The following is a 22,316-nucleotide window of genomic DNA, read 5'->3' as shown; positions in this document are numbered from 1 at the left end:
CTGTGGTCGCCGCAGACTGGCTCCGACTTGACGGGGGCATGGAGACGTGATGCCTCCATGCCCCCGTCGAGTCAAAATCGACATGCGAGGCGATCTTTGGCCCGCCAGAGGGATAGGCGGCGTTTTGGGCGACAAACAGCGCTGCGACCGCGAAGTGGCGGTGGACATGCTCCCACGTTGCCGACGCGGCGCCGGAGTGGCCGGCGCTGCTCGCCGCGACCACGACGGCTACTCCGATGCGCCGGGCCGACCCGTCCTACCCGACGGTGGCACTCTTCCACGTCTCGCTCACGCTGAGAAAAATTCTGAAACGGCGTGCAGCAGAGTCGCCGACGAGTCGGTGCGTGTGCCTCCTCGTGTCGCGCATCGTTCTCACCCATCCATAAACTCACTTTGGCCTCACTAAAGCGAAGGCTGAATCCTCAATCCTCAGATTTTAGATTAGGACGCTGTGGGCCCTCTAACAGTGGCCAGCGGCAGCAGCGGTGGCAAAGGTTGCGGCGGCAGTGGAGCCTCGTCGGGCATGAAGGGCGGGATAGGCGGCGGATCCCCGGTTCCGGAAAAGGCGGCAGTGGAAGAGGAGACCGCGGTGGCGTCGGCGGTGGAGGCGATGGCGAGAACATGGATGGTTTTGCTCTTTGCCGCAAATACCGCGGACACAGCATTGGTGCAGGGGGGTCGAAACTTACGTGTTCGAATGAGTCATTCCTGAACCCTCCTGGAGACCTAGCATACGTCAAGAGCAGAGCTTGTTACCTGTGACGGAGCGGTGAGAATTTACTTTTTTCTACGCGCGTCCCCAAATGAGGAACAACTGTATACTCTCAGCCGTTACAGACTATGGTGAGCTTCGCCCCGCTCGCCACCCGCACCAGCCCCCGTCGCAGTGCAGCGCAGCTCCACCCCGGCAAGGAGCCTGCCGGCAGCCTGTCCCCGAGCACGACGCGTGCTCTGCCCGCAGGAGCTAACGGAGGAGGAGCAGGCGGTGCAAAACTCGCTGCTGCAGCGCGAGCGGTCTAGGCGAGAGGATGCAGAGATGTCCAAGGCGGCGGCTGCGCCGTCAGACTCGTCGGGACCCGCTTCGCCAGTCAAAGCAGCCGGCCAAACCTCCGCTGCCTTTGGCGACGCCTCATTTGGCGCCACCCCCGCGGGAACGGCTGCGGTACCGGCCGCTGCCGGGGCGTGGGTGTCGGGTGGGGGCCCTGCAGGATCGCAGCACGGCGGGACGACGGCGCGCCGCCGCCATCCCACCCTCTGCCTTCACCGTGCTGTCCTCAGCTCGACAGCACACGCTCCCTTGGCCGTGAGGGCGAGACTATGAGGGGCCATCCCTCCCACCGCCGCAGATGGTGCTCAAGGGCCGGCCTGAGGAGCATGACGCGCCGCTCGGGCAGATCCAGACGGTGCAGGTCAAGGAGGAGGTGATCAAGGAGGTGGTGCGCGAGGTACCAAAGATGGTTTCGGTGCCGGTGGAGGTGATCAGAGAGGTGCCCATCGAGGTGATCAAGGAGGTGGAGAAGATTGTGTACCGCGATGTCATAAAGGAGGTGTTTGTGGACGTCATCAAAGAGGTGCCCAAGGTGGTCGAAGTGGTCAAGGTGGTCGAGGTGCCGATTGTCAAGGAGGTGGTGCTGGAGCAGGTGCGCGTCGTTGAGAAGCCGGTGACGCAGGTGGTTGAGAAGGAGGTGATCAAAGAGGTGGAGGTGGTGAAAGAGGTGGTGATCGAAAAGGAGGTGGAGCGCATCGTCGAGAAGGTTGTCGAGGTCATCGTCGAGAAGCCCGTCGAGATTGTCAAGGAGGTGTTCCGCGGCGTGCCGTACGAGGTGATCAAGGAGGTGGAGGTGGTCAGGGAGGTGGAGAAGCTGGTGGAGGTGCCGTACGAGACGATCCGCGAGGTGGTGGTGGAGGTGATCCGGGAGAAGGAGGTGCCAGTCGTGCAGGAGGTCGTCACCGAGGTCGTCAAGGAGGTGCCCGTCGAGGTGCCGAAGGAGGTGTTTGTCGACCGAATTGTCGAGGTCATCGTCGAGAAGCCGATCGAGATCGTCAAGGAGGTTATCAAGGAGGTGCCGATCGAGGTGATCCGCGAGGTGGTGGTGGAGAAGCAGGTGCCCGTCGACAAGGTCATCATCCAGGAGGTGATCAAGGAGGTGCCCGTCGACCAGGTGATCAAGGAGGTGCCGCGCGACGTGGTGCGCGAGGTGCCGGTCGAGGTGGTCAAGATCCAGGAGGTGCCCGTCGAGGTGGTCAAATGGACGGACCGCGAGGTGGTCAAGGAGGTGGAGGTGCCACGGTACCTGACCCCCGACATCGTGCACGTCGACCACTCGAGGACCGTCTCCATCCCGTCGAGCTCGCAGTCCTTTAGCAACACAACGCCGCAGCCAGGCTTCCGCTCGTACACCGTGCCGCGCGAGACGTACCAGACCACGCCGCGCACCGAGAGGGTGCGCGCGCCGGAGCCGCAACGCGTCCAGACGGAGCTGCTCTCGACGCGCAGCTACTCGGTGCCAGCCCCCGCCGAGCCGCCGGCGCCAGCACCGGAACCACCGCCGCGGCTGTGGCCCACCGCCGCCCCCGCCGTCGCGCCGCCGGAGCGGCGGCCGGCCCGCAGCCGCTCTGCGGTCAAGCGAAGGCCGGCGAGCGCCGCGCCCCGGAGAGAGCCCCGCCGCGAGGCCCAGGGTGACGCGATTGACGAGCTAATCAAGGCGGCGCTCTCGGGTGGCGAGCAGCGCGTGCCGCCGTCCGAGACGGGCGCCGCTAGGGTTGCGGGAGGGCACAAGGTGTACGATTCGTCGGGTTCTGCGGTCAAGCACGACCTCTTCCGCGGGCGCTTTGCCGCGTGGAAGGGCAGCGACGGGCGAGGCGTCACGAGCGAGGCGGGCAGCTCGGGTGAGCTGCGGGTGAGTCTGCCGGAGCCGCGGGTGTCGCACACGTGCGGCGAGCCCATGCCCCGCGCGGTGTCGCCGCTGCGGGGGAGCGACGCGAGCCTCGGGATGCGAGAGTCAATGAGGTGAGATCTATAGAGACAAGAGAGGACAGAGGAGTGAGGGCGACCTGCCAGGGAGTGTGACTCGAGGCACAGTGTGGCGGGGAATGAGTCAGCAGAGAGCAGTGGGAGTGCCGACGCGCGTGTTTATGCCGACGGCAGCTAGCTGTGCACAAGTGCAGGTCTCTGTGGAGTCTGGAGACTGGTCTCTGGTGCAGTCTGGCCTCAAAAGGGCCACCCAGCCGCGCCCGCGGCGTGCGCGAAAAATTTAAGCATAAAGAGGAGTTGGCGCTTGTTGTAGGCCCGCGCTCGGAGTTGCCGAAAATAAACACGTACGTAGACGGCCAACCCCGCCCACAGCAGGTGTCGCACAGTACGGTACAGCTCGAGATCACATAACGTACTTAGCAGCAGCCGCCGCTCACCCCTCACCGCGGCGGCCTCGCGACGACCAGCCCCGGGGTGAGCAGTCCCGCCTGCGGCGGCGGCGGGTACTTGAGCACGTGGCGGGTGCTCGTCGCCACCAGCAGGTGGGCCTCGGAGACGGCGAGGCAGACGACGGGCCCGGGGCAGGCTTCGTAGGTGATGAGCGGCGTGCGGTCAAAGAGCGCCCACGCCAGCACGTCGCCCGTGTCGAGCCCGAGCAGCAAGGCGTTGTGGCACGGCGAGAGGGAGAGGCACGAGACGCCGCCGTCGAGCCGGGCCGACCAGACGCGCTGCCCGTTGAGGGCGAAGAGGTGCAGCGCGGTGGCCGCCGAGCTGCTGAGCAGCACGTACCCGGCGTCCGAGAGGAGCACCGCGTCGATCGGCGTCGCGTCGGGCGAGGTGAAGGTCCGCACGCGCCGCCCGTCGCGTAGCAGGTAGAGGCACGCGTGCCCGTCGCGCGACGCGACGGCGCAGACCCGGAGGACGGACGAGACGGCGACGCAGAGCACGTCGCCGCCGTGGCCTCGCAGCACGTGCGACGGTCGGGGCGAGGCCTCGGCGCCGGGCGCGGCGAGCCCCGCGAGCCCGGCCCTGCCAAAGTCCCACAGCAGCGCCGTGGCGTCGAGCGAGCCCGAGAGGACGTAGCGGGCGCAGCGGCTGAGCGCGACGCACGTGACGGTCTCCGAGTGGACGGCGAGTCGGAGGCGCAGCCCTCCGCCCCCGTGCGCGGTGCTCAGGCAGAGCGAGCCGTCCCAGTGCCCCCCCGAGGCGAGCCACGCCTTGGACGGTTGGCCGTCAGTGGCGGCGAGGCAGACGGCGCGAGCGATGGTCACGCCCGGCGCAAACGCGGGCAGGGCGGCGACGTCGCCGATGGCGCTCGCACGCGCGCCCTCGCCGACCGGTCCGCGGTAGAGCGTGAGCTGCCGCTCCATGTCGAGCAGAAGGAAGGAGTCGTCGCCGCCGCTGTGCAGCGCCGCCGGCACCGAAGGCACGCGCAGCGCCCCGACGGGACGCACGGGGGTCGGGTCGCAGATCGGCCACGCGCCGAGCGGCGGCGGCGGCGGGGCGGGCCGCCGTCTCGGGTGCGGCGATGTGAAGAGCTGCGGCGGCGTCTGCCCAAAGTTTTTGATCTGCGCCTGCAGCGCGCGCCGCCCCTCGGCGGACGAAAGGCCCGACAGGTCGACCGTCCCCTCGTAGGTCAGGTAGAAGAAGACGTTGAGCGCGCCGGCCGCCGCCGGGCCGCGCTGCTTGGCGCCAAAGATGAGGTCGACCCACTGGTGCAGCCGCTCGGACACGTGGTCGCACTCGAGGGCCGCGCGGTGCTTTGCGACGAAGTCGACGGCGTCCGAAGCCCACGGCGGCAGCCGCACGTCGTCGACGGCTTGTCCGTCCTGCCGCGTGCCGAGCGAGAGGCCGTTGCGGTTGAGCAGCACGTCGGGGAGGCAGAAGAGCTCGGGGACGAGCTCCTTGACGTCGGAGGACGAGTGCGTGCAGGAGTGGTACCTAGGAAAGGTCCAGGAAAGGTCTAGGAAAGGTCTGGGAAAGGTCGGTGGACGCGTGCGTGCAGGAGCGGCACGTCTGGCCGAGCGAGTGGAAGAGCCGGTCCGCGTGGTCAAAGCGGCCCGACTGCAGCGCCTTGTGGTGCGAGGTGAAGGGCTCGAGGCGGAGCAGGTAGTAGAGCACGAACCCCATCGTCGAGTAGTGAGAGCCTAGAAGGTTCCTAGAAGGTTCCTAGAAGGTTCCTAGAAGGTGCCCGTCGTCGAGTAGTGCGAGCCGTAGTGGAAGCGGGGGATGTCCGGGTCGTCAAACAGCTCGTAGGTCTGGCGGACCAGATCGGCCTGCGCCGGGTCCTGCGCCCCCATCGGCTTGGAGAGGTCGCGGAAGACGGCCGGGTCGGCCAGGTTGAGCGTGGGCGAGGCGTAGTCGGAGAGCACCCACGGCAGGACCTAGGAAAGGTCCAGGAAAGGTCTAGGAAAGGTCTAGGAAAGTCGGAGAGCACCCACGGCAGGACCGGGTACTGGTTGAGGTCGTTGTACGAGCGGCCCGCCATCTCGTTGAGCTTCATGAGGTAGTCGAAGTTGGAGAGCTCGCGCCGCTGCCACGCCTCCTGCAGCTCGGAGAGCATCTTGCCAAACGCGGTCCGCGCCGACCGGTCGCGGTCGCGGTACGTGAGCGAGCACTTGCGCTTGATCCACGAGCGCACCTGCGTGCGCGAGCGCTTCGTCCGGAAGTTGAGCAGGATCGAGTCGCCGTCGTCGTCGAGGAGCTCCAGCGCCGTGTGCACCATTAGGTAGCGCCGCCGCTGCATCTGCGCCACCGACGAGAGCGGCCACGACAGGGCTGCATCGCGCGCCACCTGCTCGCTGCACGCCGGGGCGCCTGTTCACGGTGAGGCGGCTGTGAAGGGACTCCCTTCTCAGCGCGCTGCACGCGCCGGGCTGCCGGCCGCGCCGGCGACGCGGCTCGGCGCCTCGCCCGAGCTGATGAAGCGCAGCTTCGAGTCGGAGAGGTAGAGGCGGCCGGGAAGCAGCCCGTGTGGCCGCACGAGGTCCGCCTAGAGGGTTGCGCCAGCCCAGTTCAGGCTCTGAGCGCAACCGTGGGTGTGCGCGCGGCCGGGGCCGGAGGGCCGCCTCGAGCGAGAAGACTTGCGAATCGCCCTCGAGCGCCACCGCCTCCGCCTCGGCCGCCGCCTCGCCCTCCTCCTCGCCCTCCTCCTCCTCCTCCTCGGCCGCCGCCACCGCCGGACTCTCTCCGCTCACGCTGCTCACGACGCTCGAGCCCATCGACTTGAACGCGCGCACGGCGCCGAGGATGCGCAGGTACGGGGTCGCCGCTGCGCCGCCGCCGTCGGCCGCCGCGCCGCCGCCGCCGCCGGCCGCGGTCGCCGCAACCTCAGCCGACGTCGCGGACGCCTGCAGCGCGCTCCATCGGCTAGCCCCGCTCGTCGCGCCGCCGGCGCCGCCCCCGTCCCCCGCGTCCGCGCGGCGCGGCGAGTCTGGCGGTGTGTCCGGAGCGGGCTCGCCGGGCAGCAGGAGCATGCGCCGCGAGCGGCTGTCGGTCTGGTCGCACACGCGGAGGAGGTGCGCTGGGGGCGCCTCGCCGTCGCCGTCCGCGCTCCAGACAGAGCTCGAGAGCCGGAGCTCGCCCCATGTGCGCGCCCACGCCGCGGCGGCCGCCTTGCGCCGGCGGGCGCGCGACGCGCGCGAGATCGCGGCGCGGGTACTCATCTCGGAAGAGAGTGCGCGGCTCGACGCCGACGCCTCGCCGGCGAGACTCTCCACCTGCCGGCGCTAGGAGAGGTCTAGGAAAGGTCTGGGAGAGGTCTAGGAAAGGTCTAGGAAAGGTCCAGGAAAGGTCCAGGAAAGGTCTAGGAAAGGTCTGGGAGAGGTCTAGGAAAGGTCTAGGAAAGTCTGGGAAAGGTCTGGGAGAGGTCCAGGAAATAGGAAAGGTCCAGGAAAGGTCTAGCCTCTCCACCTGCCGGCGCACGTCGCGCTGCCGCGCCTCGGTGGCCGTGACGAGGGCGTCCTGCCGCGACTGGCGCGCGAGTGCCGCCTCGAGTGCGGCCGAGCGGCCGAGCGACAGCCCCTCGAGCGCCTCGGCGAGCGGCTCCTGGGCGAGCAGCCACAGCCACGACTCCTTGGCCTCGAGAAAGGTCTCGGCTGCCACGCCGGCGCGCAGCGTCGGCGGCGGCCGGCCGATACCCATCAGCCGACACGCCGCGCCCAGCAGCGCCTGCAGCGCGGGCCCCGCGGCAGACGTCACCGCCGCGGGCGGCGGCGGCATGCCGGCGGGAGGCCAGAGGGCGTGGAGGAGCCGGCCGATCGCGCGGCCGAGCTGCCGCAGCTGCCACGTCCCCGCCGCCTCCGCCGCGGAGTCCTGCCCGCTCCCGGTCGACTCGAAGCTACCGACGCGCGTCGAGGGGTCGCGGCCGGAGAGGAGAGAGCCGCCGCGTGAGGAGAGAGTGGGCGTGCCCCGCGACGGCTGCTGCTGAGGAGACGGCTCGAGAAAGGGCCTCTCGCACCAGACAGCCGCGCGAGTTAGCAGCTCGTCGAGCTGGCGTGCGGGCTCGAGCGGCCCCGCTCCCCCATCTGCGGCACCCCCGTCCGCCGGCTGGGCGCCGCCCCCCTCCTGGAGCAGCAGCAGCTGCATCGCCAGCGCAACCTCGCAAAACGTGGCGCCGCCCCCCTCGCCGCCGCCACTCCCGCCGCTGTCCGCCCCGGCGTGTGGCGCCAGCTCGGCGGCGGTCGAGTGAACCAACACAGTGGCCGCCGGCTCGACCATCGCGTGCACGACCAGCGCGTCGAGCCAGCGCAGCAGCGCCAGAGCCAGGCCCGCGTCGGCCCACCGCCCGTCGCTGTCGCGGGAGAGAGTGGAGTCGAGCGCCGCCGCAGCAGTGGCCGGCGGCGACACTGCGGCGGACGGCGACGGCGACGCAGCACCGGTGCCGGCGGCGCCTCTCACCCCGCCGGCGGCCTCGCTGAAGCTAACCTCGCTGCAGCTAACCTCGGACCCCGCCTCGGAGCTCGCCTACAGGAAGGGTCCACGAAAGGTCCAGGAACGGTCTAGGAAAGGTCTAGGACTCCGCCTCGCCTCGACGTCGGCGGCGGCACGCGGCGGCGGGGAGAGGCGAGCCTTCGGCGCGCCGCTCACCGCCGCCGACAGCTCCGCGTTGGTCTGGAGGCGGCGCCAAGGACCCGATGGCGACTCTGCGGACGCGTCGCGCTTGACGGCCGGCTGCGAGGGTGACGGTTTGACCGCACTCAGTCCTTGAGCCATCGCCCCGCCGAGCCGGTGCAGCAGCGCCGACCCGGTGGCGGCCGCAGCGCCCAGCCGGCCGTGCCCGCCGCCCGCCGCGCCGGAGCCGGCGCGCGCGCGGCCTCCCGCCTGCGCGGCGGCGCCCGCCTCGAGGACGGTGGCGTGCACGAGGGAGGCTAGCCGCACAAGGTTGCTCCAGAGCGGGTCGACCCGCGGCCCCTCGCGCGCGCCCCCCTCGAGCGGGGCCGCGACCAGCGCGGCGAGGCTGGCGGGCAGCGCGGGGCGGAGGGTCTCGAGGACGGTGGCGAGGAGCTGCCGCTTGGAGGCGCTCGGCTCGGCGGTGTAGAGCTCGAGCGTGGTGAGGGTGCGCATCGTGTCGGGCCAGCCTCCCGGCCGGCGCAGCGAGCAGAGCACAAAATCGACCAGCAGCTGCGAGCAGAGAGCGTGGCACGCGCGGCCGTCCGGCGACGTGGCGGCGCGCGTCTGGTTGAGGATGGCGCAGACGGGCTGCTCCCACCCCAGCTGCGCCGCGAGCGCGCGCTGGTTGTCGCCGTCCTCCGACCGGCGGAGCCAGAGCGAGAGCGACTGCAGCAGGGTCGCCTGCAGGAAGGGTCCAGGAAAGGTCCAGGAAAGGTCTAGGAAAGAGCGACTGCAGCAGGGTCGCCTGCAGCACAGCCGACGAGCCGACGCCCAGCCCGAGCAGCGGCGGGAGCGCCTCGGGGTGCGCGAAGCGGCCCGCCGCGTCGTCAGCGAGGCTGATGTGATCGTCGACGCGAGCCACGAGCGGTGGCGCGCCCGCGCCCGCCTCGGCAGCCGCGGCCGGCGCGACGCGTCCGTCTGCCCAACCCGGCGCGCTCGAGCCGAGGACGAGCTGCGTGAGGGCGTCAAGCAGCGCCTCGTCGGGGCACGCTGTCGCCACGCGCTCACTGAGCCACGCCCAGCCCCCCGCCTCCCACGTCTCTGCGGCCCACGCCGCGGCCGCCGCCCGCGCCTCGGGGTCCGGGGCGGAGCGCGCGAGCGCGAGCACGCGCGAGATGAGTCGCACCAGGAGCTGCGTCACCTCCGGCTCCTGCTCCGCCGGCGCGCTCGGCAGCAGCGGCAGCAGGCAGCTCAGCAGGCTCCAGCTTGGACCGCCGCCGCCGCCGCCTTCGTCGCCTCCTCCTCCTCCTCCTCCTCCCCCGCTGACGAGGCCCAAGTCGAGGGCGGCGCGGCGGGGCAGGTCGGGCACCGGTCCCGCGAGCAAAGCGCTGATCGTGCGGAGGTCGGGCGAGAAGGAGAGGGCGAGCAGCATGCGCAGCAGCGCCGCGCGGGGCACGGCGTCCCCGCTCGACACCACGGCATGCACCACGTACCCCAACGCCGCGCGCGGCAGGCCAACGGCCGTCTCCGCCGCCGCCGCAAGCACGTCCATCGCGAGGGCCCAGGCGCGGCGCTGCCAGGCCGACTCGTCGTCTTCGGGCGGTGCGGGGTCGGCCAGCTGGCACAGCGAGGGGGCGGCCCTCGCCTCGAGGAGGTTCTCGACCAGCACGCCCACCGCGCCGGTGCGTACCCACTGGCGGGGCGCCGCCCCTGCGGAGGTGCGCAGCAGCCGCATCACAAGGGGCAGCACGCGCGGGGCCGCGCGACGCCACAGCCTCATGTCGAGAAGGAGGTGCAGGAGCAGCGCGTCGGACAGCGCCTCGTGCGGCGCCAGCGCCCGCTCGAGTGCCGCGAGCGCGTCGAGCGTCTCCTCCGTCAAGATGCGCGGCGACGCCTCGCGCAGCAGGTGCGCGAGCATAGGCACGCCGCCGCTCTGCTCCAGCTCCACCGCCATCAGCTCTCCGCCAGACAGGGCCGCCGTGAGCGCGGCGATCACGCGCGCCGCGATCGCGTCGGCGCCTGCTGCCGACCACGCCTCCGCGCCCTTGTCTCGGCTCCGGCTCCTCTGCAAGTGCTTCTGCGCGGCGGCGGCGGACGCGGACAGCGAGCGAGTGCACGGGACGGGGGAGGGTGCTCCCCCGCCGGCGCGCAGCAAGTGCAGGAGCGGAAGGATGGGGAGCGGCCCTCCGAGGGCGGTCCCGATCAGGCGCGGGCGCAGCAACGTGACGCCGCCGCCCAGAGCCAACGGCCGACACCTCGCCGGCCCGACGTCGCCGCACGCGCCCTGGCTCGCCGCGGCGGGGGGGTAGAAGGCGGCGAGGCGGCAAGGCCGCGTCGACGCCAGCGAGGTGCTCAGCACGCGGGAGCCAGCGGCGGCGGCGGCGAGCGCGGCGGCGGGCAGGGCGCAGCTCGGACCCGCGCGCCACATCGCGGCGGCCTCGGCGTCAGTGGGCGACCCCTGCAGGCAGAAGACGGGGCCAACCTGCCCAGTGAAGCCCGCCGCCACGCCGGACGGAAGGGAGGACGCGCCGTCCTCGGGAGCGCCGAGCGGCTCCGGAGAGCCGACGCGCAAGCGAAACGGCGCGGCGGCGGCGGCGGCGGCGGCGGCGGCGGCGGGCGGGAGGGCGGGGAAGGCGCACGCGACGGGCGGCGTCCGCCGCCCATCCAGCACTGCGAACGCCTCCGCACCGCCGCCGCGCAGCATCGGCCTCCGCCGGAAGGAGACGAGGAGGAGGTGCCATCGGCCGGGCTGCACGGAGACGGCGAGGTTGGCCTGCTGCGGCAGCGAACGGCGCAGCTTGCCCTGCTCTCCGCCGTGCAGGATGATGAGCAGCTGCTGCCGCGCCACGCGCAGCTTCACCGTCATCCCCTCGGGCGTCGTCGGCGGCGGCGGCGCCGCCTCGCCGGCCGGCGGGCGCGCACCGCGGTGCAGCGCAAAGAGCACGCAGTCATCCGCAGCGCCCACCTCGACGCGCAGCCAGCAGCCAAAGGCAAAGTCTTGCGCAAGGAGGGAGGCGGTCAGCTCGGCTGGCAGAGCGAGCCCGGACCCCCACCCGTCCAGGTCAAAGACTTGGCGAGGCGCGACGGGCGGGGCTGCCTCGCCGCCGCCGCCGCCGCCGCCGCCGCCGCGCCCGCCGCCGCCGCCGCCGCCGCCGCCGCCGCCGCCGCCGCCGCCGCCGCCCTCGCCGCCGCCGCCGCCGCCGCCGCCCGCGCCGCCACCCTCGCCCTCGCCGCCGCCGCCGCCGCACCACGCCACCAGCAAGTCGAGGAGCTGCTGAGGCCGGGGCAGCGCCGCCGCGCCGCCTCGCTCGATCGACTGGCGCGCGAGGCCGAGGAGGGTGCAGACCTCGTCCGAGGTGGCGGCGTGGGAGCCGAGCGTCGCCAGCAGCGCGAGCACCTCGTCGAGCACCTCGGCACTGCCGGGCGGTGGCGTGAGCCAGCCGAGCAGGACCGACGTCGTGCGCAGCCCGCCGACGGTGCACGTCCACAAGTTGAAGACGGAGCGACGAAGCAGGTCGCGCAGCCGGCGCAGCGCGTCCGCCTTGGCATCAGGCACCTCCAGGTAGCCGATGAGCGAGATGGCCTGGTGCACGGCGGAGCGGCGGAGCAAGCGGACGCCGCCGCCACCGTTGGCCGACTGCAAGAGGTGGTCGACCATCCGGACGGCCGTTGGCTGGACCGGCGGTGTCTCCGGCGGAGGAGGAGCCGGCGCTGCCGGCGATGGAGCCACATCGTCGGGGGATGGTGAGGCCACCATATCGGCGCTTTTCGACCTGGGTTCGGGCTCCTTTGCCGTCTCGGGGGTCTCTCTCTCTTAGCATACTGTTCGTACCTCATGACGTAAGCTGCGAGGATGCTGTAGCCTTCACTTTCTGCGTGCCTGAGCTGGAAACATTCACGGATTGCACCCCGGTCGAAACAAACAGTTTTGGCTGATTGGGAACAACTTGACTGAGTTCTACCCCAAGAGCGTCCCGCTCCCCGAGCCCGAGTCCCTTCCAGCTACCGACGCGATTCTCAATGGCACTTGCAAATCCACGTACCCGCGGCCGCGGGCGCTCGCTGCCATCAAGAATCACAAGGACTGGTTCGCGCACCAGGAAGGAGCTCGTCAAGGCGCGGGATGTACACGTCAAGAACTACCCGTCCCTCGGAGACAGCGCCGTCAACAACCGCGAAGCCGCGCGCCTCGTCTCCGCCTCAACGCCTTCGCCGTCAACAACCGCGAAGCCGCGCGCCTCGTCTCCGCCTCAACGCCTTTCGCCGGCAAGGCCTTCGATGCAGAGGACCCTCTAGACGTTCCCACATTCTTTTCCAACCTTCTGGACACCTTCTGGACATCTTCTGGACACCTTCTGGACATCTTCTGGACACCTTCTGGACCTTCTGGACATCCCTGGACGCTCCACAAACCCCATTCATTGACCATCTGCTCTGCGATTGCCGTGTGAAGAACGACCGAGATACGCTGCTTCAAGCCTTCAACTGCAGCCCCAGCCAATTCTTGGTGGTCCAAGTCACCTCATCGAGCCCGAGAGAGAGAGATTTTTAGAAATACCAAACAACTCTAACACTCACACGTCATTTGGGGCCTGGAGCCCTGTTCACGCGCGCGCGAGACGTGCAGACAGGGTTGCCAGGTGAGAGCGAAAGTCGAGCCCGTGCCCAGTGTCGTGTGAGAAAGAATTTCCCAAACAATTTTACCAAGGCTCCAAATACGACACCTGGAACGGGACTGGCGCGCACCCTCCGAATCACGCGTGTCCCTCCGTTCACATAAACACCAGGGACACATCTCTTCCTGACGCCTCGTGTGGAGACGCCGTGCAGACACCGCTCCCGCTATTACCTCCGCCGCCGGCCTGCAAGGATGCGCTGGTACGGGGCGGTGGACCTGGCTCTCGCCTGCAAGCGCTGCTGCCCCCGCCTCTACGGCTGGCTGGAGCGGGCCCAGACCAGGCTCGGCTCTTACGGCCCGGACGGCGCGGCGCGGTCCGCCAGCGCCGGATCGGCAGACAATATGCTCTTCACGTTGGGAGCGGAGGGGCCGGCCCTTGGCGGCTCGTCAGGCCGCCGCGCGCAACGCCACCGCTCACGCGTGCTTCGCGGAGCTCCCACCACACCATCCTCGTCCTCCGCCGCCGCCGCGCTGGGGCTCATGCCCGGCCCACCGGGGCAGCCATTCGGTGGCTCAGACTTTGTGGCGAGCGGGGGGGGTGCGGTGGCACCACAGGTCCGCCATGCCGGAGCGGCGGGCGGCGAGTGGCGGCCTCCCCTCCACGAGCCTTCGCAGCCCCACACGCCGCAGGGTGGCGGCGGCTGCTCGGGCGGCTTCACTACCGGCTCTGCGGGTGCGGCGGAGGCGTCACCCGCGGGCCGCAAGGCGGGCAGCGCCAAGAGCCGCGCCTCCTCCAAGCTGGAGCGCCGGCGTGCGGCTGCGCGCGAGCAAGCGGCGAAGGAGCACCCGCCGCTCAGCGTCCTTCGAAACGGCCTTCGCCGCGTACACTGCGGCGGCGGCCGCGGAGCAGGCGGCGGAGGCGACGCTCGAGGCGGCGGAGGCGACGCTCGAGGCGGCGCTGCGCGCGCTGGAGAAGAAGGGGGGTGAGGCCAACCCGCCGGCGAGGGTGGCGGCAGGCAAGCTGCTCCTCGAGGCCAGCCTTCCCATCAACGATCTTCACGGCGCCATTCTCCTTTGGTGCTGCTGTGCTCGGGACACACGCCATAATGTCGGTATAGGCGACGCTCACTTACGCCGCAGCAACGATCTTGGCGGCGCCTTTCTCTTTCTGGTATGGAGATACGCCAGTTGACTTTATGCCCTATGCCGTGGCAAGCGATGCGGCAGCGATCGTGTACGACGGTGGTGGACACTTTGTGACGCTTCTCTCGCAAGAGGCGACCGTCAGCGGGGCCCTGGAGCGGCAGCGCACAGCGTCTGAGCGATCCTGACTCCGCGCCGCCATATCTGCAGGAATCGTTGTCGATCGAGCCTCATTTGGTCGTCGACTTACACTCGCACCGGCCGGACAAGTACGTACGAGGCACTGTGGCAGTCTGCTTCTTCGTCGCCCGTGGCCGCTTTATGCTGGAGCTTCGCGACCCCGCGGCCGACGACAAGGGCTCGCCTCTGGTCGCACTCGTCTCGAATGTGATCGGACCCGGCTGGCGGCGGCTCAACGGAAGCGCAAATACGCCGCGGTTCTCTAATCTTCCAGCTGGCGTGTGTGCTGGAGCGTGGTTGAGTAGTGGTACTGACTGAAGTAGTCGATGGTAGTATAAGAGTGGAATGTGGAGAGTTTAGAGTGTGGCCTCCCCCTCGACAAGGCACGTGGCGGTTGGGCCGCTTATACGTTCAAGAAGGAGCGGACCGGGCTAAAAGTAAACACCGGGCTAAAGCCGTAGGCGGTAGAGCCGCCCACCTACACCGCTGCTCCAGCCTCCACGCCGCCGCTCGCGCGCACCTCGGCGGCGTGGTCGGCCACGAAGCGGCGGCACTGCGCGAGGAGCCGCCCGTCGCCCGTCGTGCGCCGCCTCGAGCAGCGGCACGGCGGTCGCCGGCCCGACGCTCTCCTGCAGCGCATGCGCGCAGAGAGAGAGCGCAGCTCGAGGCGCGGCACCTGGTACTTTTGCGCCAGCTCCCGCAGGTCGAGCGCTCGCCGCGCCTGCTCGCCCTCCCCCTCGCCGAGGTCGAGCTGGTCGGTGAGGAGGTAGCGGACGAGAGCGGTGAAGCTGGCGAGGTCCGTTTCGCTCCCGACCGCCCACTCACATCGCCATACGCGTAGGCGCTCGAGTGCTCCCCTCGCTGCCTACTCGCTGCCTCTGTGGGGAGGAGGGGAAGACGTAGGGCGTGCTTGCGCGCCTTCCAACCGAGGCCCCTCCCCGAAAGGCAAGTCTTAGCCACACGAAACCGAGATCCCTCCCCACCGCCCCGATCCCCCCGCCCCCTTGCTCCCCTCCCCCCCTCGGAGACGCAGAGCGCGGTCGTCGGTGACACGATGTTGCTCGCGGGGGGGCGGCACGGTGCGGCTGGGCCTTGGTCCGTTTACCCCACTGATAAGGCCCTTTTCTGCGCTACAATGTGCGCTCCGCGCCCCTAGCACCGCGCCGTCTCCCCCGCCGTGACCGCGCCACATGCCACCTCGCACTGCCGCGCGCGGTTTCCCTGGTCCGCCTCCCCCCCGGCCACTCGGCTCTACGCGCCCGGCGGGCTCGGCCTCGCAACTGTGTGTGTGCGGTGAGCCGCCCCACCGTCGGGCGCGATCGGCCTTTGCGGCGCACAGGATGGTACTTCCCGATTTATGTGGCGCATACCACCGCCCCCCCAACCCTCAGCACCCTCATGGCAAGCACTACGCCAATTATTTAGTGACAGAAAAATCGGTATCTCACGGAATCCAACCAAAACCGCTGCAGGTCCGGGCGGGGCCGAAAGCGGCTTTTGCTGCCAGACAGCTACAACGTCCAGAAGGTCATCTCGTGGCGGCAGAGGGCTGGGGGGATCGAGCTTCTGACCGCTTGGGAAGACTACGATGTCGATGGTTGGACGTGGGAGCCCCTCGACAACATCCCCGAGCGGTTTGTTCGGGCCTTTCATGCGCAGCGCGAACGTCTCCCGCAATCCTTTGTTCTACGTCGTGACCAGGATGCGCGACCGGATCGCCTTCAAGGTGATCGAGAGGACCGGCCCGATGTTTGGGCTTGCTGTCCTGGTCGAGGAGGCCTCCCTGCGCGAGTATGCGCTCGCGCTGCTGCAGTACTTCTCTACTCCTCCGAGCGGCACAAAGGCCAAGATCGCGGTCAAGGAGGACCACTGGCAGCGGGCGCACACACTCACCATCTTCTCGCAGGAGCACGCCGCGTGCATTGCTCGCGCAGGCGGCTCCGACGCGCCTGCCCCCGGCTCCTACAAGTTCACGGTCGAGTTCACCACCGTGGGCATCAACTCGGCGACGGGCGACATCATGCCGTACACCGCGCCGACGGACGAGCTGCGCCTCGAGATGGCAGAGGCGCACGCGCTGGTTGCGTACGCAAAGAAGACGCTCAAGCAGCCGTGGGCGGCGGAGCCTGTCCGGCACAGCCTGCGCGCTAGCGGCTGGTGCGACCAGCCGGTGGCGTTTCAGTAGAATCCGTCCGTACCGGCACAGTCTAGTGCGTGTGCCCCCACCCACACACACGCGCGCGGCCCGCGCTGGTTCCCGCTGTCTGCACTATGCTTGTCCTGGTACGTACTCTATGCGGGGCTCATTGGCTCATTAGAGGGCCTGTCCGGCGAGGGCTGCGCGGGCGACTCCTCCGCACGGCGCTTGTTGCCGGTGGGGGTAGGCGATTTGTACCGTGGCGGCACCTTCTTGGGGTACGCCTGTTGCAATGTGGGGAACAGCTCCTTCGACATGAAGTTCGGCGCGCCGTCGGCCCCCTCCCCGCCGCGCTCGGCCAGGTTTGCCTTGGTCTCCTCGACCGGCGCGTCCGTGTCCTTGACGCCCGTGTCCGTCTTCTTCTCGCCCATCACGCGCCGCGTGTAGGCATTGTCCGGTGCGAGGTCGCGCAGCTCTATCGTGGCAATGCGGCGGAGCGTGTGCAGATTGAGGAACTGCAACGTGTCGCACTTGTTCTTGTCCGAGTGGCTGCACATCGCGCGAAACATCTTCTTCATCTCCTGGTGGGCATGCTCAAATCCCTCCGTCGATCCGAGGTACGCGTTCTTGAGAATCAGGAATATCTTAGAGACGCCATAGAGCGTATCGTGCGCGTACCCCCGCTGCTTCTTGTGCCCAATGCAGGCGAGCATCGCGTTCTCGACGTCGAGCGCGATCGTCGCGGCTTCTTTCGCGAGCTCCTCTGCCTGCCCGTCCGGGAACGCGTCCACGTCGCCTCGCTCCTGGTGGAGGAACTGCCAGAAGCACGCGAGCGCGTAGAACATGGTGCAGACGCGCTGCTTGTAGGATGGCCTCGCCGCCCAGGCCTGTTCCTCCTCCGCAGTGGGTTGCGTCGGCGTGAGCGCCGACTGGCTGCTGCTGGCGGCAGATTGCGCCGCCAGGCTCGAGTACTGAGGCACGATAGGGCCCCCGCCCTTGCCCCTACCCCTCTTGCTCTTTCGACCCCTGCCCCGGCCGCGGCCTCCACCGCTGCCCCGGCCATCTGACCGCAACTCCGAGCCGGGTACGGCGGCAGGTGCGTCGGTGGCAACGGGCGCGAGCCGTACGCCGAGGTTGCGCGCCACGGTCTCGTCCATCGCGACGCGTTTCGGGGTTTTGATCTCCATCAAGTCGTAGAGCGGCTCCATCAGCTTGATCAGATCCACGAGCAGCGTCGGGTTCCGCATGAACTTCTTTAGCTTGGGCCCGTTGACGGAGTGGCCCTTCCCCTTAATGCCAAAGCTGAGCATCAGATTCGTGCCCGACTCCTGTAGTCGCGCGTTCACCAGGTCACGGATCTCCTTCGCCTTCGCCCGCAGGCCCGGGTCTGCCTCTTTGTCGTCGGCGAGAAGGAGGTGCTCGTGGAAGGCCTCGACCGCCGCAGAGTTCCACTGGCAGATGTTTAGGTGCAACACGTCGGGACCCAAGTCGTGGTACGGCAGCAGCGGGCATCGGTTGAACTCCTGCCCGTGGTTGTTCATCGACCATTCCTCGAGAAATTTGGTGCGCGGCCCTTCCTCCAGGCGCTCGATCCTCTTTCGCTCCGCCAGCACCTCCTTCTTCGACCACACCTTCCCCCTGGCGTCGATGACGCTCCAGTCCTCGGGCTCCTCAAGCCCGAGTGCCTCCCACAGCGGCACCAGAGCCCAGCTGCACCGCGTCTCGAAAGAGATGTTCTCGTAGTGTGTGAGTGCGTCGTGCTTCGTGTTGTACATCTCATCGAGCGTGCAGCGGCAGAATGGGGAGAAGAAGTGGTGGTTGAAGCTGCGGCGGCCAAGTGCGTGGCAGAGGAACGGCTTGTCTGCCGTAAAATAGAACTTCACGTAGATGATTCCCCCCGTCTCCGGGTTGCGAATCGGCTCGCCGGTTCTCTTGTCGCGCAGAAAGCCCTCGCGGTAGATCCGGCAAAGCGCCACTCGCACCTCGGCGAGACGAGCCTTGAGGGTGAGGTAGTGCTCAGCGTGCTCGCTTGCTCGATAGAAAATCAAATTCCACACGCCATTCACGCTCTGATTCATCCCGTTCACCGACCCCGCAAGAACTCCGACACGGACACCCGAGTCATCTGCTGTGAGCCCCGCTCCGTCTCCCGTCAAAAGCATCCAGTGCGGGTCCGCTTCCGTTCCGGCAGTTGCCATGCCGCGCGTGCGAGAGTCGGCGCGGTAGGTGTGTAAGATGCAGTTGTGCATGCACCAGTCGACATCGGTCACGTACGCCCCCTTCCGGTCCGGGTGCTGCTCATTGCGCAGCGGGCACTCCGCGAGGCCCGTCTGCAGCTTCTCATTCTCCCACGCGCGCATCTCCTTGATGGGGAAGATCTCGGGCACTGCCCACCGCGACTTGCCGTCGGGGAGCAGATACTCGCGCGCACGGCACCGCTCCCCTGTCTCTGAATCGACGAGGGTGTTGTCCCAGATCCAGACCAAGCGCGCCCACCCTAGCTTGTTCCACGACTGGTGAAGGAAGAGCCGGATCAGCTCTGCCTTCTCGGCGGAAAAGACGGTCTGCGTGAGGTGATCGTGGATCTCCATCTCGTGGTGATCGTGGATCTTTGCCAGCGCGGCCTTGAAGATTTCGCTGCTCTCGATGCAGTACGTGAGGTCCTGCCCGTCGGCCACGCCTAGATAGGCGGTCTTTTGCCTACGAAGAACTCGGAGAAAGATGTCAACCCATTGCTCCCGGTCGGCATAGTTCTGCTCCATGAATGCCTCAGTCTTTACTGCTGCCCGTGTCCAGTCGTTCGGGGTCTTCATCTCCTTGGGCTCTGCTGGAACATCAGTCGGGTCAGTGCGGTCCGAGCGCTGGAGCTCCTTGACGTGAGTCTTGAGGCGCATGTTCTCGGCGAGGTAGCTGCTGCGATTGCTCTCGGCTGTCTTGAGTAGTTCCTGGGTTACCTTGAGCCTCCTCTCCAACTCAAGTACCTGCCCGCGGAGCGGGTTGGCGCGATCGGCGGCCGGCATCGTCTAGTTTTTAGCCCGCTGGTATTCCGTCCCTCTCAAACTCACACCGTGGGCGCGGGGGTCCAGCGGGTTTTTCGTGCAATATGAAACATGAGAATTTAATCCGGCGACCCGTGACCCCTACGTAGTGAGACGCCTCCCCTCCCTACGTCGTGACACGCCTTCACGCGTGAGACGCGATCGCGAAGTGTGTGTGTCATTTGGAGCAAAGAGGTGAGCTTGTGGCCGTGTGCAGCTAGCCCACAGACACGCCCTGCTGTGCCACCTGCGTGTGCCGTGGCCCCGGGTCTCGCTGGTGGCGCGGGCGGCTGGCGTCGTTTCTCGTAGACCAAGAGTGACGGTGGTTACAACAACAACATGTACATGTACATGTGCATGCAGACATAGACAGGAGTGGCGGCATGGTTGCGTAGACAGAGAAGGGGAGACATCCGGCAGGTGCACGTTGACCGAGCACAGACGGGTGGGACCGCGCCGCACCGCCCACGGGCCAGAGCGCCAGAGAGCGCCGTACTATCGCCCTGCCTTCCTCAACCCTCGTCTGCTGGCCCAAGCCGACAGCAGAGCAACGACCTCCAGGTGCGGCCGCGCCAGCTGCACCGCCGTCTGGCCGGTTGCATCGACGGCGCGGAGATCGGCGCCCGCGTGCAAGAGCAGTTCGACGCATTTCGTGTTGCCGCGCGCGACCGCCCAGTGCAGGGGCCGCCGGTCTCCGTCTGGGTCGAGCTGGTTCGCGGCCGCGCTGTTCCCCTGGAGGCACTGCTCGAGCTGCTTTGGCTGGTTCAGCGCCGAGTGAACCGACGCGGCGTTCTCATGGATGCCATCGAAGAGCGCCTTGTCGGCCTTGACGGAGACGCGGGCGGGGACGGGGAAGGGAAGGCAACCAACCCGCGTCTCGTCCACCTGGGACGGGCCCTCGAATGGCTCCTCGTCGGGCGCCTTCTCGCTGATCGGGCTCAGGCGGTGCGCGTCGTCGCCGAAGAGCGCCTCGGCGTCCCTGCTGCTGGTCGCGACGCTCAGTGTGGACGCGCCCTGCCCGTCCAGCTGGAAAGGTCGGCCCAGGTACGGAGAGCCGCCCTTGTCGCTCGGCGGACTCAGGCTGTGCGCCTCGTCGTCGAAGAGTGCCGGTTTGCCGGCCGCGCCGTCCCTGCGGCGCGCCTCGCCATCCCTGCCGCGCGCCTCGCCATCCCTGCGGTCCCCGTGCGCCTCGTCACTCCTGCCGATCGTGACGCTCAGAGTGGGTTTTGTCGGCGGACATACCTGGTGACCGCCCATGAAGCCGCCGGCTCACCGAACCCCACCCTGAACCCTTCTCCCCCCCCCCCCCCCCACCAAAATAACAAAACTAAGGCATTTTAAGGTGGTAGCAATCTCTTGCCGCGAAACTTTCGCGTCAGTCGACGTTCCGCGCTGTGTGTCGCGCCGGAGCGCCCTTGGCGCCCGAGGCTACCCGGGACCGACAGACAGCATCAAAGGACGCGCTAGCTAGATGTGCTTGTGACCGGCGCGTCTCTCTTGACCGGCACGAGCAGTGCTGTGTGCGGCGCTCGCCACCCTGCTGCGACGGCGGACGGCGTGGTTGCTCAGATGGCCTTATGACGACCCCGTTTCGACATCGTCCCTAAGGCCTCCTTGCTTGTTAAGGTGCCTCATGCCAGTTTCGGGGGGCAAACCCTAGTGCGCGAGGGCGCAGGCAAGTGCCCGAGGGCATGGGGGTGGGCGCCACCCTGGGGCTACCCGTAGCATTGTCGGCTCAGTGATGGGTATCCTAAGATGGCTGTGAAGGAGCCAGCACAGCCATTCTGGTGTCACATTCCGAGGTTAGCCACAAGTGTTCTCAACTTCTCTCCCGGCACTTCCGGAATTCGCCCGCCGCCGCCCGCCGACAGTCGCGACGACCAGGTGGAGCGACGCGATTCCCCAAATAGGGCGCTCCTAGCCGCCGCCACCTCCTCCCCGAGTCTGCTGGGCGCGCGACGGATCCCTGCCTCTCTGCCCCCCCGCCCTCGCCTCGCCGCCGCCTCCTCTCACCCCCAGCGGCCGCCACACCGGTAGATTGCGAGCCGACCATCGACCATCATGGTCAAGGAGCCCGAGCCTGCCTTTGAGATCAACGAGCTGATGACGCTGATGGTGGCGGACTTCCCGTCGATGCCCTGCCCCGGCTCGCCCAACTCGACCACCACCGAGGACCTCTCCGCCTTCGGCAGCGCCGACTTTGAGCAGAGCTGCCTCGACATGGACCTGCCCTCGCCAGAAGGAGAGGATGGGGCGCTCGTGGTGAGCCTCCCCGCGTCGCCGGAGCCCACCGCCAAGAGCATCAACTCGCGCAAGCGCGAGGAGGTCGCCGGCGGCGGGGGGGACGATGAGGCGCGAAAGGCTCAGCGGATGGCTCGGAACCGGCGGGCGGCGGCGACTTCACGGGCACGGAAGAAGGAGCACCTCGAGTCGCTGCAGGCGCAGGTTGACCGCCTGCTTTCGGAGAACGCGGCGCTCCGCCGCCGGCTGAGCGACGCCGGGCTGAGCACCGCGGATGGCGGCGGTGCGGCGGAGGACCCCGGTGCCGCCAAGGGTAGCGGCGGGCCTGTCGGTGACGCTCCGCACGGCGACGGGGCGGCTGCAGATGCAGAGCTCGGCCTTGGCGTCGGGCTCGTTGCGTAGGGATCCATGCATGCATGCACGGTTAGGTGAGGGGTGTTGAATACAAAACGACTACATGACAGACTTTTTGAATCTAGACAGATTTTGAGACCGTCGACAGAGACGCGCACAGACCACAGTCCCAGGCAGACGCACAGCAAAAACGCACACAATGGACAATGACCTTAGGGCCGGCGGGCACGACGTCCGAATCTCGCGTCGCCCCTCGCGTGCAGCGCGTCGAGCTCGCCGACGCGCGGCGCCGCCTCGCCGCCGCCGGCCGCCGACGCCGCCGCCCCGACTCCTGCTCCTGCCGCTCGTGCGGCTCGGAGGGCCGCCGCCCGCTCCAGCGCGAGACGCTTCTTCTGAGCGTACTGCTGCGCCTGGCTCGGCGGCGCCGCTTCGGTGGGCGCGCGCGCAGCCGGCGCGACGCCCAGCGGCGGCTCGACGTCGCCCCGCCTCTCCGCGGCGCCGAAGGGTAGGCTCTCACGCCGCCGCCGCCGCAGGCGCAGACGAGTCGGTTTGGGTCGGCGTGCATTGCGCGGACCGCGG

The 22,316-nt window shown here is 68.6% G+C and overlaps 3 protein-coding genes across 3 annotated transcripts; 2 read left to right on the top strand and 1 right to left on the bottom strand.

Moving 5' to 3' along the window:
• Positions 1-625: 625 nt before the first annotated feature.
• On the top strand, positions 626-3,152 carry EMIHUDRAFT_244653 (hypothetical protein; the record flags this gene model as incomplete). Its single annotated transcript, XM_005769317.1, has 5 exons — positions 626-667; positions 962-1,162; positions 1,347-2,504; positions 2,679-3,010; positions 3,083-3,152. 5 exons carry the CDS (start codon positions 626-628, stop codon positions 3,150-3,152), a joined length of 1,803 nt encoding a protein of 600 aa, XP_005769374.1.
• Positions 3,153-4,194: 1,042 nt separating this feature from the next.
• EMIHUDRAFT_419433 (hypothetical protein) lies at positions 4,195-6,579 on the bottom strand (the record flags this gene model as incomplete). Its single annotated transcript, XM_005769316.1, has 6 exons — positions 6,043-6,579; positions 5,864-5,966; positions 5,424-5,791; positions 5,222-5,358; positions 4,989-5,132; positions 4,195-4,915 (listed from the first exon to the last, which is right to left on the bottom strand). Coding segments are annotated over exons 1-6 (1,881 nt in total), but the record flags the coding sequence as incomplete, so codon positions are not given.
• A 5,282-nt stretch (positions 6,580-11,861) lies between these two features.
• On the top strand, positions 11,862-14,428 carry EMIHUDRAFT_244650 (hypothetical protein; the record flags this gene model as incomplete). The annotated part of the gene is made up of 6 exons (XM_005769315.1): positions 11,862-11,866; positions 12,896-13,259; positions 13,335-13,526; positions 13,763-13,927; positions 13,998-14,174; positions 14,351-14,428. The coding sequence occupies 6 exons, from the start codon at positions 11,862-11,864 to the stop codon at positions 14,426-14,428; spliced, it is 981 nt and encodes a 326-aa protein (XP_005769372.1).
• Between the last annotated feature and the right edge of the window lie 7,888 nt (positions 14,429-22,316).

The sequence above is a fragment of the Emiliania huxleyi genome, assembly GCF_000372725.1.
Source record: "Emiliania huxleyi CCMP1516 unplaced genomic scaffold EMIHUscaffold_428, whole genome shotgun sequence".
NCBI classification, from domain to species: Eukaryota; Haptophyta; order Isochrysidales; family Noelaerhabdaceae; genus Emiliania; species Emiliania huxleyi.
The sequence above is the reverse complement of the archived record's forward strand: the minus strand, read 5'-3'. Positions and strand labels throughout refer to the sequence as shown.